General features: G+C 40.5%; 1 protein-coding gene across 1 annotated transcript in view; it reads left to right on the forward strand.

Moving 5' to 3' along the window:
* The window catches only part of ttll7 (tubulin tyrosine ligase-like family, member 7), a 94,178-nt gene that overhangs the window by 57,321 nt on the left and 19,958 nt on the right, over positions 1 to 16,899 (forward strand). Inside the window, exons 14-16 of the mRNA XM_061738391.1 lie at positions 6,369 to 6,455; positions 8,488 to 8,710; positions 10,903 to 11,192. Coding sequence (XP_061594375.1) covers positions 6,369 to 6,455; positions 8,488 to 8,710; positions 10,903 to 11,192 — 600 coding nt within the window. The remainder of the gene's footprint in view (positions 1 to 6,368; positions 6,456 to 8,487; positions 8,711 to 10,902; positions 11,193 to 16,899) is intronic.

A 16,899-nucleotide genomic window follows, 5' to 3' on the forward strand; every position in this document is an offset into this window, starting at 1 on the left:
TTTTTCTATATTTTTCTCATTTTTGTGAGGGGGGATATATCAGACAATAAAATAACATGTTTTGTTGATGAGAAAATATGTTTCTCTATTTTTCTTATTTTTATGAGGGGGATATATATTGTTTTTCGGCACTACCTTGTTCTCTATAGCTTTTATAACATGAATTACTCCTATGTGGGATCAATACAGTTCTTATTTTTGCCATCTGAGAAAATTAAATATATTATATTTGGTGCCTAACTGTTTCCCAAGTATATTAGTGCGTGTGTGAATGAATAAATGGGGCGTAAAACGTACATTTCTTTGTAGAAAGGCGCTTTATGAAAATAAGTCCATTTACTTGTATTAGTTTACAGCGCAGTCTTGCCACATCCAATATGGCGGCGACGTTGAAGCCATATTGGATGTGGCAGTTGGCTAAGCACTCGATGGGGCATCTACGTATATATGTCTATGCTGTGAACTGCCTGTGACGTCATTCAACAGTTTTTCGACTTGTACCCACAAAATTGAATTCGTGTTCACAGTGAAGACTCGTAGTCGTAGAAATTAGAGTTGTATTGACAAGACTTTGCACTCACAGCTTTTAGATTCATACTCACATAAAAACAATCCTAACCCTAATAATTTATCAGACTCATGTGTGTGACAGCAGAATTTTGGGTACAACTTTTTTATTTATATACAAATGTTTATCAGTACCAATACGAATAGTTATAACATGGACACATCTTTTTGGAAGTTATCTTACTCCATACGGGCGGAGTTAGTTGTGGGCGTGGTTTCACGCAGAATCTGAACGGCTCGTAGAAGCCACGTGACACTGGATGGCTCATCCGGGCGACTGTACAGACACTGCAGAATTTGGTTGCTTTCCTCCTTCTCTGAGTTGGCAGGCTGAGGGGAGACCACTATATATATGTTAAAGTAAGAAAAAACATGTTTTTCATAATAGGTCCCCTTTAAGTGACCGTGTTTTAGCACCGTTATCTTGTACTCATATTTTGTGATTGCAGCATTTATACAAAAAAGTACATAGAAATTTTAGACAAACATTACGCTGCTTTCACAGAATCTTTTCAGGGGACACCCCTTATTTTTTTTCAAAAATTCAGCACACTTAATAAAGGCATGGCTGGTGAAGAAGGAGGCACTGATAAGGAGCATGCAGACCATGAGCATCAGCTGTTGCACTTTTTAAAGTCTTTCCATGCAAAACAGGACAAAATTACAACTGTAATTCTTTATTGGTTCATATCTAGGTTAAGTATATTACCCAGTTAATTGAAGTTGACAAGAAATTACATGGAATGTCTTGAGTTCATAGTGTCGAAAAATCAAAGTTTAAGTAAATATAGGAATCACAGCATTTAAAAAAAATAATTTTTTATCTACATTTTAGATATTATCCTTATTTTTTCTTATTTGGTTCTTGAATTCAGTTCAAATCAGTAATGCCTTCTTAATCCCTGAAGGGAAATGATATATTGCAGGAGCTCTCAGTAATTGAGTTTCTTTAAAGATTCGTCGGAGATGGTTATGGCTGTAGGCAGGAAGGATCTCCTGTAGCGGTCTGTGTGGCAGCCGATCTGAGGAAACCTCTGACTGAGGATACTGTGGGTTGAATCACTGTGTTGTGAAGAAGATGCTCAGGGTTATCCATTATGTTTTATTTGTTTTATGAAGCAGCCTTCTTTAAAAACGGGCTCTAGAGGTTGCAGAACAGACCCAGCCTTCATTATCATTATATTTTTTCTCCTAGTTCAGTTTTTTAGTTTAGTTTTGATTTTTAAGCCACGCACTCTGATGTTGCTACCCCAACAGATGACTTCAGATGAGAGTGCACTGTCCACAACAGACTGACTAGATATGACGTATCATGCTACAAACACTGGAGGACCTAAGCTTCTTCAAGAAGTGTCCACTTCTTGTAGACAGTATCAGAGTTGTGTCTTTAGTCCACTCAGCTTTTCAGGTGAACACCAAGGTATTTGTACTCCTCGACCACCTCCAATTCTTCTTTTACTTGTTCCTTTTAAAATCCTAGTCATTTCCATTGTTTCGTTCACTTTCAAGATGAGATAATTGTTCGCTCTGCTGCAACGCAGTTCACCAGAGAATACAATCCCCTGCTCCTGTGGTGTTGACCAACTGCTCGACACTCAACCGTCCCGTCTCATAAACTGTGGTCTGTTTGTCATGTAGTCAGTAATCCAGGTGATTTTGGAGGCATCCACCTGATTTTAGGAATTTCTGACATTGCAAATGAGCCTGAATAGTGTGGAATGCCCTGGAGCAATCAAAGAACCTGATCCTGACAGTGCTGCTTACTATGTCCAGGTGACTGGGTTTTTTGAAGCTGGTGTTTAACGGCGTCTTTAACGTCAACCCCATAAAGATAAGCAAACTGCAGTGGGTCCTGAAAGATGATTGTTTGCTTACTCAGTTGGGACAGTAAAAGTCTCTCCACAGCAATGAAGCAGGGCCAAGATCCGAGGCCAACGTGGAAAATGAGACAGTTGAGGTTTGACTGGGAAACTGCGTGTGATGAGAGGATGTTTTGGCAGGTGAGGAAAATACTGAGTTTGTACCGGAACTGGAGCTTTTAAAGAAAGGTTTCCTGATTTCGATTCATCTGTCCCTCCCTCTGCATGAATCCTGTGCTCTTTGTCATCCCTGACCACACACATCCTTCATTTCTTCTCCTTGAGTTTCCTCTCCATCTTTTTCTTATACACTTCCTTCTTATTTCTAATCTCGACTTTAAGTTCTATTTGTACTGACCTCAGTAATCCCCTGTCTTTCCCTCTTAAGGTTTTTTTAATTTATTTACTTGTTTACAGTTTATTCAGCTTCCTACGACCACCTCCTCGTAGTTCATTTAGTCACAAGTTGATTCTGAACAATTGATTCACAGGCAGAGCGGAGAAAGATCAGATTATGATCCGTCTCAGCGACAGTAGTTATTGCAGAGGAACTGTATGCATCTGTGCGTAGAACAAATCCAAGGTTTTATTTTCTCTTGTGGAGCAGTTGGTGTTATGTTGAAATGTAGCAGAGAGAGAGGCACGGTTCAAATCTCTAAAGTTTGCCATCAGTGGACTAGGGTTTTGGGTTATGTTGTATTAAAACTGAGCTGATGACATTAGATGCAGTGTTGGCACCAGCTAATGGGAGGATGTGCACTGCTGAAATACAACTGGTGAACTCTCAGTAGATAATTTGGATGAAAAACAGGCTGTCTCACAGTACCATGTCCTGGATTACACCATTTTACTGTTGACAAGCGTTGAAATTCCAACTCCCTTGCTCTTGATACTCCTTTTCAAATCTCTGTCTACCTGTATAGTCTGAAAGCTGGACAGAGATACGTTGAGTTTGAGTTTAGGAATGTGCTCCTGCAGCCGTGTCGTGGTGAAACATGTAATGTTCCATTCCTGACACTCTGGCTGGATCTTCATCATCACTCCAAGCTCGCCCATCTCATTTGCAAGTGATCTCACATTTCCCATTAAAATCGAAAGAAAAGATGGTTTAAACATGGTTTAAAAAACTACTCCTGTTTATAGATAACATTTTCTCTGCTATGGTTACTCATCATAACGTGATAAAAAGAAAAAAGTGCTGCAGAACAGTATCTAAACCAGGGGTAGGCGGCCTGGTCCTCGAGTCCCAATGTCCTGCATGTTTGAGATGTTTCCCGGCTTCAACACACCTCATTCTAATGAACGGGGCTCAATATCTTGTCATCAAGGTCTGGACAACTCTGTTGATGACACAGCTCCTTTTATCACGGTGTGCTGAAGCAGGTTGGCATCTAAGACATGCAGGACGGTGGCACTCGAGGACCAAGGTTGCTTACCCCTGATCTGAGCCATGATGAAAACTATTTTTTTCTCAAAAATCAATGTTTCAATGAAGAAAACTAAGAAGAAAACAAACAAATAATAAAATAAGATGTACAAGGCTACTGATATGACAGGAGGTACATCAACAAGCTGCCACTATGTGTGGTGCTGTTTTAGAATCAGTGAGGTTTTCACACACTGCTTACACATTTTGGCTTTGTTGTTATAGAAATAATGACACAATGTGATTTTTTGGTTCATTGTTTTTCATCTCTATTTACCTAATTTTAAGTTCAGCTAAAGGCCAAACATGTCTATTTTATTATCATGTGTTGACACATAAAACTCAGAAGATATTTTATTTTTCACGTGACAGTATGTAAGACTTTGTCCTTAATTAGTTCTATTCAATGGCACAATGCCTTATGTGTGCCATATAATATATAATCTCGCCTGTATTGTATAGATGTTTTTTTTTTTCTTTTGAAAGAGGCCAGATGTAATTTTCGAGCATACAATAAACCTATCAGTCAGATATTACAAAAACGATCCCTGGAATACTCACGGTTACTGCCTCTGCATTCTTTTCAGGGCCATGTATTGAAAAATATCAGTCTGTGACACGATCAAAAAAGTAAAGTCTGTGTCATAATCCAAGTAATAACACTTTGATTGACTGCAGAACACCCTTCTGATTTCAGCTGCTGTATTACAAACAGACCAGACATGAGTTACACGGTTTTCTGTAGGGATTGCATCACCCTTCTCCCTTACTTCCATTATAGTTGGTTGTCACGAGCATCAAATCGCAAGTTCTGTTAAGAATGTGTCTTTTCATCCCCTTAGCTGACAATGTCTTTCTATTCTTTAACTTTCTTTCAAATAAATACTAAAAACACAAGACAATATGCTCTGTCAGGCAGGTGGAGGCTTGACTTACAGACCTGTGGTCTTCTGTCAGTTAATAAAACATTGCACGAGATCACAAAGTGCAAATGCTGTCTTTGCACACCTCAGTTGTTCTGGATGGTTTAGCCCCAAAGTGGCAATATAAAGCATTTGTTTAGCATTTCCTACTCTTAAAACACTTAAATTATTTTCAGTTTGTTGTATGGACTCCCAAATCACGGATGCCTGTATTCTGCTTGAAGGCAGCGCGGTTCATTGAAGTGCACAATTCAGTTTAATGTAGAATAGATGGAAATATTAGTACAAATATAAACAAAAAATGAACTGCTCAAATGAACTGCTAATTAAGCTATTCATGAGGCAGATTGAGGCAGATTAAAATACACCAAATTAATCACCTGAAAATTAACCCCAGCCAATAATATACAGGACTATTTATCCATATTATACGACTGCAGAGCATGTGCATTCAGTTTCTCTTGTTTAGTGCTAAAACATAACATCTGCAGCAGCATAAAAGTGTATACCTAAATATGTGTACTGTCTATATGCAAAAAAAAGAGGGAACAGTAAATCTTCATACCGTACATGTAATTTTTTATTGCCACTGGTTCTTATGTGGAAAAAAAGTGCATTTTCAGCTTTAAACTGGACCAGTAAACCCAGTTTTTGTTGGCTCAGTGGTATGAAGAGTCTTAGAAGTAGAAAACTGACTATCACAACAGAAACATTAATTATATTATTATTTGTCAAGTGCCAATATTTAAGCAGCCATAGAAGTTGATGCCTTTTTATCTTAAATACTTTGCTATACATTTAAAATATTGGGGGGCATACAGCCATTTTACAGCCATCTGTTAGTTTAAAGACAAAAAATGCACTATATATGCAGCCCTGATTACTTAGTATTTTTACTATGGATTCGTAAATACAAATACAGATCCTAACGTAACATTACATAACAGGTTGTGGGCCTTTTTATTTGTGCACAAAATATAACATAACATAATTGAGAACAAGATTTACATAATATTCCTCAAATGTAATGCTTTGTGGCCCCATTCTGAGTTTTCCTCCATCCATGGTAGAAACACAAGGACATGTTCTTCAGTTCACTTAAAATCTTTTAATGTTTTAAATACACACTTAAATGTACTGAGGTGTTGTTTTAAGTTGTTTTCTAAAACAGTACCATTGAGAAAAGAACAAAGAGAGCAATTTCTTGTCACAATCTATCTCACTGCCCTTACTCATTGGGAAGGATGCTTGACCACAGCAGCTCACGGAGCGTGTTGTGTATTCTAGGTAGGGTGAAGGGGCATGAAGGTCTGTATTTAAGCAGCTAAACCTAAAAATAATAGTTTTTACAAAGTACTGTGGATATGAAACCTGAGATGACAAAGAGAAAGGTAGCGAATGTTCTGAAGGTTCTTAGAAATCTGATGTCTTTTTTTTTTGTGTGTTTGGGGGGGGTTATGTCTGAATAATTAGGATTGAACTAACCTGTTTGAATAGGCTTTGAATTGAATTTTCTTTATTTACTCTGATTCTCCACTTTTGGTATCTTGGCATCCCAACTGTGCTTTTTGTACTGTATGTATCAATTAATAGGAAGAAGACATCCTGGGTTTACTGGAACAATGTGAACTGGATGACGAGAAGCTGATGGGCAAATCCTCCAGACAACGAGGCCCGAAGGTAAGGGTTGAGAGGCAGCGCTGGAAGTGTATGTGCCACATCCCTCATGAGATTTGGGTGGGGTGGGTGGGGGGATTGTCAGAGGGAAAGAAGGAAGGAGGAGAGATGTAGATAGTCACAAGTCTGAAGCTATTGCCCACAGAATGCACATCGGACGTGATTCAGAAAAATAAAGAAGGGGGGGCTGAGGGTTGAGGGAAGAAAGGGGAATCAGAAAGAGGCCCAAAGAAAAGATCTAACTCCCCAAGGGGACAGCTGTCAGGCTGCCTCTCCCGCTCTCTCCGTACCATCCTTCTGCTACCATCACCCTCTTTTTCTGTCTCCCTCTGTCACATCTACCCCTAAACCCCCTTCAATTTCGCACGACAGCACATTACTCCCTCTATCACCTTGCTTCAATCTCCTCCCTTTACCTCTCTGTCAATTTCTTTTCCAACACATCTACAGCCATTCCTTACAGCGCAGTGGCTAAATTGTCTGGGACACTCAAGGAGTGTGTCGGGGACTCGAAGGTGAAGTTTGAGCGGCCTAAGCTAAAATGAAGACTTTCATTCAGACACAGTTACTGTTGTCCAGATGAATTGGGGGCCCATCAGTTTTCTAGTTGCCGAGCGTATGGAGAGAGACGTACAAACCACCGGAAAGAAAGCGCTACGGCTGACTGGTTTTTCAGGGTTGTAGCGCCCAGGTCAGGTTAAACTGAACCAAAGTGTGTGAAAGCTTGGAAGCGTTTGGAAACGTGATCATGATTCACCCTAATGTTTGCTGTTGCTCATGAAATGTTTACGCAGACAGGACAGGAGGTCAAGAAAAATGATTATCTCCTTTCAAAGTCAATGTATTTGACTCCAACGAACCTAATTTGTTTTACCACATTTCATTTTGTGACGTTGTCCTCGTCTTCTTATTTAACTGTTTAGCTTGAGTGTCTCTTTCTTTGCCCTTCACCCCAATCCAACATTTCTCCGTCATGCTGTGTTTTGTCTCTGCCTCGGCCTCAACTGCATATTTACCGTCTTTTCTAGCATCCTTTTATCCCCTCCGTCATGTCTGGAGTCCCTTTCTCGCCGTGTTCATTTCCGCCTCTCTCAGTCCTTTTCTATTCCTCCTCTGTGTTCGTCTCTGCTGCCATTCTGAGTCACCTTGCCCCCCTCTTTATGCCTCCACCTCATCAATCTGATGTTCCCATCTTCCCTTTTATTCTCCTCTCGAGTATTTCATCTCTCTCTTTCACTATCCTCCTCTATCATTTACCTTCACAACTACCCAGCGGTGACTGTCTAAGCCCTGTGATCGCTTCCTGCCCATTAATTTGGGCGGCCTGACCGCACTGCCGGAGCCGACTGTTGAATAACAGATGTATAAATGCTTTATTAATGCTGGCCCTCTCCCAAAAAAAAATAAAAAGGTGAGCTAGACGAACGTAATGAACTTTAAAACTAACAAAAACATCTGTTTGTGAATTCATGCACAACTGTTGAGCCCACATAAGTATTTTTACCTTGTTGTTTTTAATGGAAGGATTCAAGCAGGTTGGTGTCAATGAAGCACTCAGTGGTTTCAACAACCCTTGTGCCCACAGTAATTTTCCTTTTTATTTGCAAAAGCAGATATGTGAAATGTGGTGTTAGAGAATCAATAAAACGTTGACCTCGACTCCAAGCTTGACATTTGCAGGCAGATAGAATTTTTCAAGGTATCAAGTCAGTCATAATGGTTATTATAGTGACAGTTATTTAATATCAGCCAAAGGGAGGTATGAGTGTTTGTGTGTCCTTGTTGTAGAACTTTACAAGGACTTTTTTTGAAATTAGGTCATTTGGAAACTTTTAGGGTTGGTAAATGATTGCATCAGTTTCAGGTCCTATGATGACAAAAGAAAACGTTTGTGCGTGTGTGTGTGTGTGTTTGCTGTCGTACCAGTTTTCTCACCTTCCTTTGCATGTCGAACATCTCGTGTTAGTTTATACTTTGCCCTCTTCATGGATAAAAGTGTTGTTTTCTGTGTTTGTGTCCTGCATATCCCCACCAGCCTTTAACAGCCATGCCAGAATGCAGTCAGACGCCCAGACGCCAGCGACCAGACTACCTGGCTGACTTCACCAGTGCCAGCAGTGGCGAGAATTCCTGCTCTTCGTCTGATGAAGAGGAGGAAGAGAGGAGGAAGGCAGGAGAAGGAAGAAGTGGAGAGAAGAGAGGAGAGAAGAAAGTTTCCTATGACCTTAGCAAGGAGAAGAACTTCGCTGAGCGCTCAGGTAAAATGTCTGAAAGTGCTTGGGAAGTCTTCATTAGGAAGACAGAGTTTGTGGATTTGACAAGGACGCCTGCTTACTCTGGTTCTTCATCTCATACTGCCTTTCCTCTGCCCTGATCAAAGGTACACACTGAGCCTTGTAAAAGCAAAGTTTGCACTCTGCTCCTTTGTTTTAGACAAAGACATGTGAAAACGGTTACTTTCACTCTTCACAAAATATGTCCCGCTTCACTATCACTTTAAAAAGTCAGTGATAGCGGAGGAACCTATCTATGCGTGGCATAATATTAAAGATGAATGTACTAAATGGACTAAAATGACCTGAAATTGTATTGTATTTAGTCAAACTGGATGTTTTACTGTAAGTTACAGACATTGATCCTGTAAGTGATGTGGAGACCTTGCGTTTTATTAAACAATTACCTTTTATTTAACATTAAATTTGAGTATCGCATTAAAAACATCTGAAACTCTCAAGAGTCAGATTTCAGTGTCTACACGTCACATGTTTGATTCATTGACAAGTGTAAAAATCGGAAAATGGTGAAGCCTGTTTTTAGTTGCCACAGTAAACTTAACTGTAACGAGGTAAGGATCTTTCGTTGAAACTCTTCTGCTGATCTGGACTTCTTGTTTCATATAAGTCTGTATGTGAAGCTTAATATTGATTAATTTCTGTATGATGATCATCGAAAAATATCAGATTATTAGGCTACTCTATATGGGGTGGATATAGGCTGAATTTTTTATATAATATCACACTAGTTACCACACTTGAGACTATGCCAGGAAAGAGACAATAACGGCAACAAGAGAATTAGAATAAAAAAATAAAAAATTGATTCCAGCCTGCATATCACAGAATAACTGACACATCCATTTGGATGGGATTATGGTGAACTCACAGACGTCCACAGGTCTCCAGATAATGTTAATCATCTCATTTTAACACTTAAAGCAAGATTGTTGATCTTCACAATGATAGCTTGAAACCAGGAGAACTAGGATTAGTTGTGGTGGCTATTGCTTCTTCACAATGAAGAAGCAATGAAAGAATCTGATGCTCCATTACATAAAAAGCAAGTAGCGGTAAACACTTAAGTGCTCGTGCACTTTCTACTGTATTCAAACTAAAATAAAACTCTGTCAGCTTATAACTTTGTGAATGTACATCTAAACAAGTCTTATGTATTTCTGAAATAAGTGCTGGAATGGGAAATACTTGTTCAAATATGAATTTGGACATTTGGTGAGAGTTCCTGGAAAGTGCAGTTCTGGTGAATAGAAGTAAAACAGAGGAGCAGAAATGAAGAGAAAGAAATTTGTTTACAAGAGAAGAAAAAGGGGGACTTTCTTATTCTTTGCCTTGAAAAAAAGATGAGTTGAATGTTAAAATGCCCTATTTTTCAGCGAGTTAAGCATTCCTTCAAATTTCCATCAACCGTAAGCTGTCAGAAGTTAGAAAGAGAGCACCTTTCGAAGCAGCACATGTACTGACCTTGGAAAAGAAAAATATTCTGGTTGAATTATGAATAGACAGTTTTATTGCTCAATAGTGAAAACCCTTGTATGAGCTCATTCAGTTTGTCACTTAATAAGGGGCATAGTAATGAAACAGCCCACGTTTTGGACAAAGTATCTGTTGTCTGTGTGTATGCATATGTGGACAGATAGAAACAGAAACCTTGCCAAGCCCTTCTCTATACCAAGCCGCCAAAGGGCAGCTACAACTAAGCCCCATAATGCTCACATTTGGCAACGGTCTAACCTTGGAAGGTTCAGCAGCAACACACACACACATACTTGTAAGCATCCGTGATATTAGACACACACTCTCACACACACACACACGAATGCACTGGCTGGTAAACAAGCTGGAGACGTTTCAAGGGTGACAGAGTGTCAGTATGGATTTTCTACTTTATTTTCCAAGTACTCGTGTGTACTTAACGTGTGTGTGTGTGTGTGTGTCTGTGTGTGTGTGTGTGTGTGTGTGTGTGTGTGTGTGTGTGTGTGTCAGGCAAGACAGTGGTCAAGGTTTTGTTTATACATGCTAATAACACACGCTGGAATGCAGGACCAGCAGGTGGAAGGCAGAGCAACAGCTTGATAGTAGCAGGTTCTAAAGAGAGAAAAAGTGAGTCAGTGTACCCCATTATTCCTTCTCTATCTCTTCTGGGTATTTTTTTACAGGCCGCATACACTGGAAACCTCAGTCACTCAAAACCAGCACTGCTCCCTCTGCATTGCCAACACTTTCTGGTCCAATCAGACGCTCCATCTCCTGCCCTCGCTCCATTGCCTCCCTCTCATCCCCCAGTGAGGTGCGAGCGTTGTCCACCAGGACCTCTCCTGCGGTGACCATAGCCACACCCCTCGTCAGGCCGAGCTCTGCCGGGCTACGCTCTCATTCGCTGAGCCGCAGTGGTTCTGCACACCGTGTGCCTCACAGCAACAGCCTGGGGACCATCCACTCCAGTATGGTAGGAGACTCAACACAAACACATACACACTAGGGTTTTCAGAATGTGTGATGGGTTATCAATGACAGAAAACAGTAGTTTTGAGATGACATGACATACATTTATTGTTCAGTCATCATGGTTTCAATTCTGTTGTTTTTGATCTTGTCTTCTTCTGGTGCACACATTATCCTGGAACACCGAGATGCTTTTAAACAATTAAGTTATAATCTTTTATCATGGAGCCATCTGTTGCTTTCTGCCTGCGTCCTTCATTAAGTGAGGCAGGTAATTCCTGTCATTGTGACCAGAACAAAGCTTAAGACCTTGACTGAAAGACAATTGCATGCATGTATCTTAACACAGGTGTACAGCAGGGCCGGTTCTAGACGGACATTTTTGAGGGGACACACAGAAATGTGAAGGGGCCACATGGTGATGAGCAAGGTGGGAAAGGGGTGGGGGCTGCACTGGATATATTTTGTATTTTTGTATATTTTGAATTCTTTGGGATACCCTTAGCAATGGTTTTATAGCTTCTCATCCTTCTCTAAGGTATATTCCCTCAGTTTTAGACAAAAGTCCCGAAGCAAAGTCATCATCATTACTCACTGCATCATGTCTCCAAGTTTCTGCAGTTCCACAGAGACCCAACTCATTTACACAAAGAAACATTGTAGCTCTACCAATATTCTGGATATAGCACAGTGTTTTTTCAGGTTGTGTTTTACCAACCAGTATTGAATCCACAGTCCCCCCCCCTGTGGCCTCGCTGCTTTTATGCCCAGTCCAGATGGTTGAAGCATGGACATGATTTTGCCTGGACACATGCCTCTGTAGCCCTTTGTCTTGATCAAGTGCAGCTTTACAGTTGTTAAAACCAGTTACGTTAAAAAAAATTACATCCCTCTCATTGACATTGCTGCCATACTTCCGACAAGGAAAACGGAGCGCATGCATCCTGCAAAAATAGGTTGTGTGTAGTGCCAGGCAGGATTGAATTATGTCAATGTTGTACCAAATACATTTTTGGAGTAACTATCCAGTATTGGTCGGGTTGTGTATTGACATTTAAGTCACTGGGTAGCTGAGCGGGTTGCTTTGGGGCAGTAATCGTTGGCAGTGGTACAGGAGAAGGAGAAGCAGTGCTTGTTGATGCCACAGGAGTAGATGTGCGAGCGTGTGTTTCTCATGTACCAGCAGCAGCATTGTTGCTACTGCTCTTGGTACAGGCAGTACCACACTTTTTAAAAGCTCGGAAAAAGATGCATCTCACAGCATTAACTTACCGTTTGTGAGCTTCTGGAGGAATCTGGGGTGGAAAGTGTGTATTGTAAAGTGAATAAGCTTTACTAAAATCACTGTTATTATCAGAACATGAAACGAGAACACTGTGGAGTGTAAAGTTGACAGCAGGGGCAGGGCTTTGTGTCGGGGTCTGATACAGTCGGCTCTATGCAGTAGACAGGCTCATGGTGGTGTGTGTGGGCTCGAGAAAGAAACCCTTCCCTAACAGACAAAAACAGTGAGAAGAACAATGGACTATTCCCCAGTTGACTGTACAAATATAGATTGTAATTCTTAGTTGATAATTATCTCACGAGTCACTATGATTTGGAGGACAGAGATTTGCTGGTTCCTCGAAGTCTGTCGCTGTTTTGCAGCTCATTTCTACTACTGAGAAACATCACAGCGGCTCATTTGCATACTGCCAGTGATTGGATGTTTAACTGGGTGGAGGGAGAGTGGGGGATCTGTCGAGGGCTGCACAAAAACAGGTCACGGAGGGAAAGAGCGAAGAAGACATGAAACCGATCATCTCATATTTGCCTTTTTCAGTGTATCTTTTTCAGCTATTGTGGTAAAACTTGTCTGTATTCAGTTGTGGGGATATCTATCCCTTTCTTTCTCAACTTCTAAAAGTTTTATTTAAGGGGGCAGGACGTTTATTTAAGGGGACATTGCCCCCTCTCGCCCCAGTGTACAGTCCTATCACAAAGAATACACACTCTTTTGTGAGATTTTACACATAAAGAAATGCAATAAAAATCCCGAAACAAAAAAAATTCCAGTCTAGTGTGTCCTTTAGGACTTTTTTAAGCAGTAGGGTTTCCATCCTGGCATTCACATGGATGTTGTTTTAGTACTAGCCATCTTCCTAAAACTTTTTACACAACAGTTTCACCCCCTAAATAGCAACACCATTCCCCCAAAGTAGCTACCTCCCCCAGCAGGTCAGCGGTGGAGCCCTCAACGATTATTTGGGGGAGTGCACAAAGAACACAACAAGCAGTCTGAGAGGTTCATTTGGTTCCCATTCTACCCAGAGACCAGTCTGATGGGACCTGATGGGACCCATGGGAAGCATCCCAATCCACAGAGACCCCATGCCACAAGCCATCGTGCCTAAATGATCTAGTGCAAACATGCCAGTACCAGACGCAGCAGGACACACTCAGATCTTCTTTGTCCACATCCTGACTGCTCAAAACCCTTTTTGGAAGCACAAGGATGACAAACAAACTGAACAATAAACAGATGATCATAATGTTTTGACTGATCTCTGTATGTATGTCGAGTAAAAATATAAATAAAAGTAACCATGGAAAATGTTTTTCTTCATTCAGTAAAGTAGCAATGAATGGGTGGTGTAAGGTTTTATACCAAGTAGCAAATCCAGCACTTAGTGGAAATGTATAATCATAATGATTACTGTTAGTAGTGACACTGGCTAAGGATAAAAAGTATTCAGATTTTATTAAAATCCAACACAAATAGGTATGAATTTGGCTGTCAAGAAACCTAAGTATTACAGAACAGTAGGCAGCTATTTCCCTTCAAAACATCAGGGCCCAACTACTGTGCAGCGTGGTATGTAAATACTGAATTTATGTGACTGTTTTTTTCTTTCCATCTCAGAGTTTTCTCTTTTTTATTGAAATTATTAAAAAAACGCACATCTCTTTGTTTGAGGAGATATTTGAATGCTGGCCGACTGTATCTGATAATCAAATAGAGTAATACTCTGTTTTATTTAGAATGTGAGCTGCATTTTTACTTCTGTATTTATTCAGCTGCACTGCAGTGTGCAGGCCAAGATATTGTTTGTGTCACAGTAGTGATTGTTTAAGTTGCTGATTAGGAAGGGAGGGTGATCAATAGGAGGTGGGTGATCTTGTTATCGAGGGAAATAACGCTTGACTCAGATGAAAATTCAGATGACCCAGCTTTCCACCAGTCCTTAAATGCACCAAGTACGGAAGAATCTGTGAGGCTTCTTGGAGGCGTGAAAAGTCTCAAAACCATGTGTGCGTATCTAAAGCTTTGTGCGTGTGTATCAGGCGATTCGTGCATATTTAACGATTTGTGTGTCTAGGAGGCTTTTTGAATTTGTAATTAGCGTTTTGTCCGTAACTTTGAGCAAGTTCTGCATGCAAAAATCTAATAATACGCACAAATCAAGTAGTAAGCACAAATCAGATAATATGCACACACAAATCAAGAGCTACACACACATAAATGTTTTGAGAGGATTTTCTCTCCATAGTCTTGCCCTTGCTCCCTGCTGGTCGTACTGTTTCCTTCCTCCATGTGCCATGTCAGGTTTGTAGCTCTTCTGTTTTTTTGTCAATCCTGCTCCGCAGCGTTTTTGGTTCTTAAGTTAAAATAAATCACGTTCTTTGGAACTCCTGCCTCCCCGTCTCCTGCATCTGGGTCCTATCCACCACATCCGTGAAAGGATTTGGATGTTGCTCGTTTCCTAAATTTGTTAAATGTGTTTATCAAACAAAAGAAACTTATTTTTGGCACAATTATAAAGGATCTGTGCTGTGTCTGTATTTCTCATTTCTGGTGGACATTTCTCTAGCACCATCTCTGTATCCATTTTTATTCCCCATGCATTTTTTTTTCAATTTATTTTCTTTTTCGTCTACCTTTAATCTCACTTTTTGATCATTAACTGTACTGTAATATGCCAGATTTAATGTCAGTTTTTTTCTCTCTCTCTGTTGGCAAATTCTATGTAAATTTGCGAATATAAAGAGAAAAAAAAGAAATTACATCAGCTTTTCCAGCTCTTACAGGAGGAACATTCCCTTCTATTTTTTTTTATCACCAACTGCTCTTTGAACTTGTGAATAATTCAACTTAGTGTGAATATATCACAGATGAGTTTATGGCCAAGGATTTATAGGAATTGATGAACACCTAGATGTGCAGAACTACAACAACTACATACATAGTAATGTCTTATTAAAGGTAGAGTAAGTGATTTTATGCCCTTTCTAATCAGAGAAATCTTTTGCCACAGTCGGAGGATATTTCCTAACCAACTGCCACCCAAACATTTTTTTCATACAACTTTTTTCTACAACTATAACCCTAAATCCTCAGGTTAAGGAGGAGACCTGAGTTCAGTGCAGGGCCCTCCCAGGGTTGGTAGAGGGGAGCAATGCCCAGGACTGTCACTTAGGTAGAGCACTGGCTGATGAAAATGGGGAAAAAATCGTGGATAAAAATATTTAAAAAACAAAACAAATTAAAGCTGCAAGCAGCGATGAACGGGCCCTCGCACTCACGGCCACCGCCCCCCATAACCATATCAGAAATGACACCACCCACGACTTCCTATGTCAAACCATTCAAAAGTTATAGCAGAAAAAAGGGACAACGAATCAGAAGAAGGGGCGGGGCTAATTCAGGCCAATGAAGGTCAAGGACTCCATAAAGAATCTGATGACACCACCCACGACTCTCTATGTCAAACCATTCAAAAGTTATAGTAGAAAATAGGGACAACCAATCCGAAGAAGGGGCGGGGCTAATTTTCACCAATTATGGTCAAGGACTCAATACCGAGTCCCATGACACCACCCACGACTCTTTATGTCAAACCATTCAAAAGTTATGGCAGATAAAAGTATTCTAGGGGGCGCTGTTGAGCCATTAGGCCACGCCCATTAATGCAAACCATGAAATATCAAATTTATCGCCAGGCCTGGCTTGCATGCAAAATTTGGTGACTTTTTGGGAACTATCAAATATGGATCAATCAGATGAAGGGGGGGCACGCATTTTGGCATCTAGCGTCGCCACGGTAACACTTTTGAAAGAGAAAAGTAATGCGCGTAGTCACAGGATGGAGACGCACATTTTGATGTATAACACACCTGGGTGCACGTTACGGTTCAGGCCGTATTAACTGTCGAAGGAATGGCATAAATTGCTCCAAAATTACGCGATTAATTCAGAATGTTCAAAATGACCGACTTCCTGTTAGGTTTCAGCCATGGCGCTAAGAGACTTTTCTTTAAGTTGCGACATGATACAGGTGTGTACCGATTTTCGTTCATGTACGTCAAACCGTTTTGTGGGGCTTGAGGCACAAAGTTTTCTAGGGGGCGCTGTTGAGCCATTTTGCCACACCCATTAATGCAAACCATTAAATATCAAATTTTTCGCCAGGCCTGACTTGCATGCAAAATTTGGTGACTTTTTGGGCACGTTTAGGGGGGCAAAAAGGCCCTCCTTCCGTCAGAAGAAAGAAAAAGAAAAAAGAAAGAAAGAAAGAAAAAAAATTCCTACAGATACAATAGGGCCTTCGCACTGAAGGTGCTCGGGCCCTAACTATAACCCTAATTTGCACATAACTTTGGACTTGAGTCATCACAGATAGATGACCTTATCGTTCTCTTGAATGGTGAAAGGAGATCTGCAGGATTACGGC

Source organism: Cololabis saira, chromosome 13, assembly GCF_033807715.1.
Source record: "Cololabis saira isolate AMF1-May2022 chromosome 13, fColSai1.1, whole genome shotgun sequence".
In the NCBI taxonomy this organism is placed as follows: domain Eukaryota; kingdom Metazoa; phylum Chordata; class Actinopteri; order Beloniformes; family Belonidae; genus Cololabis; species Cololabis saira.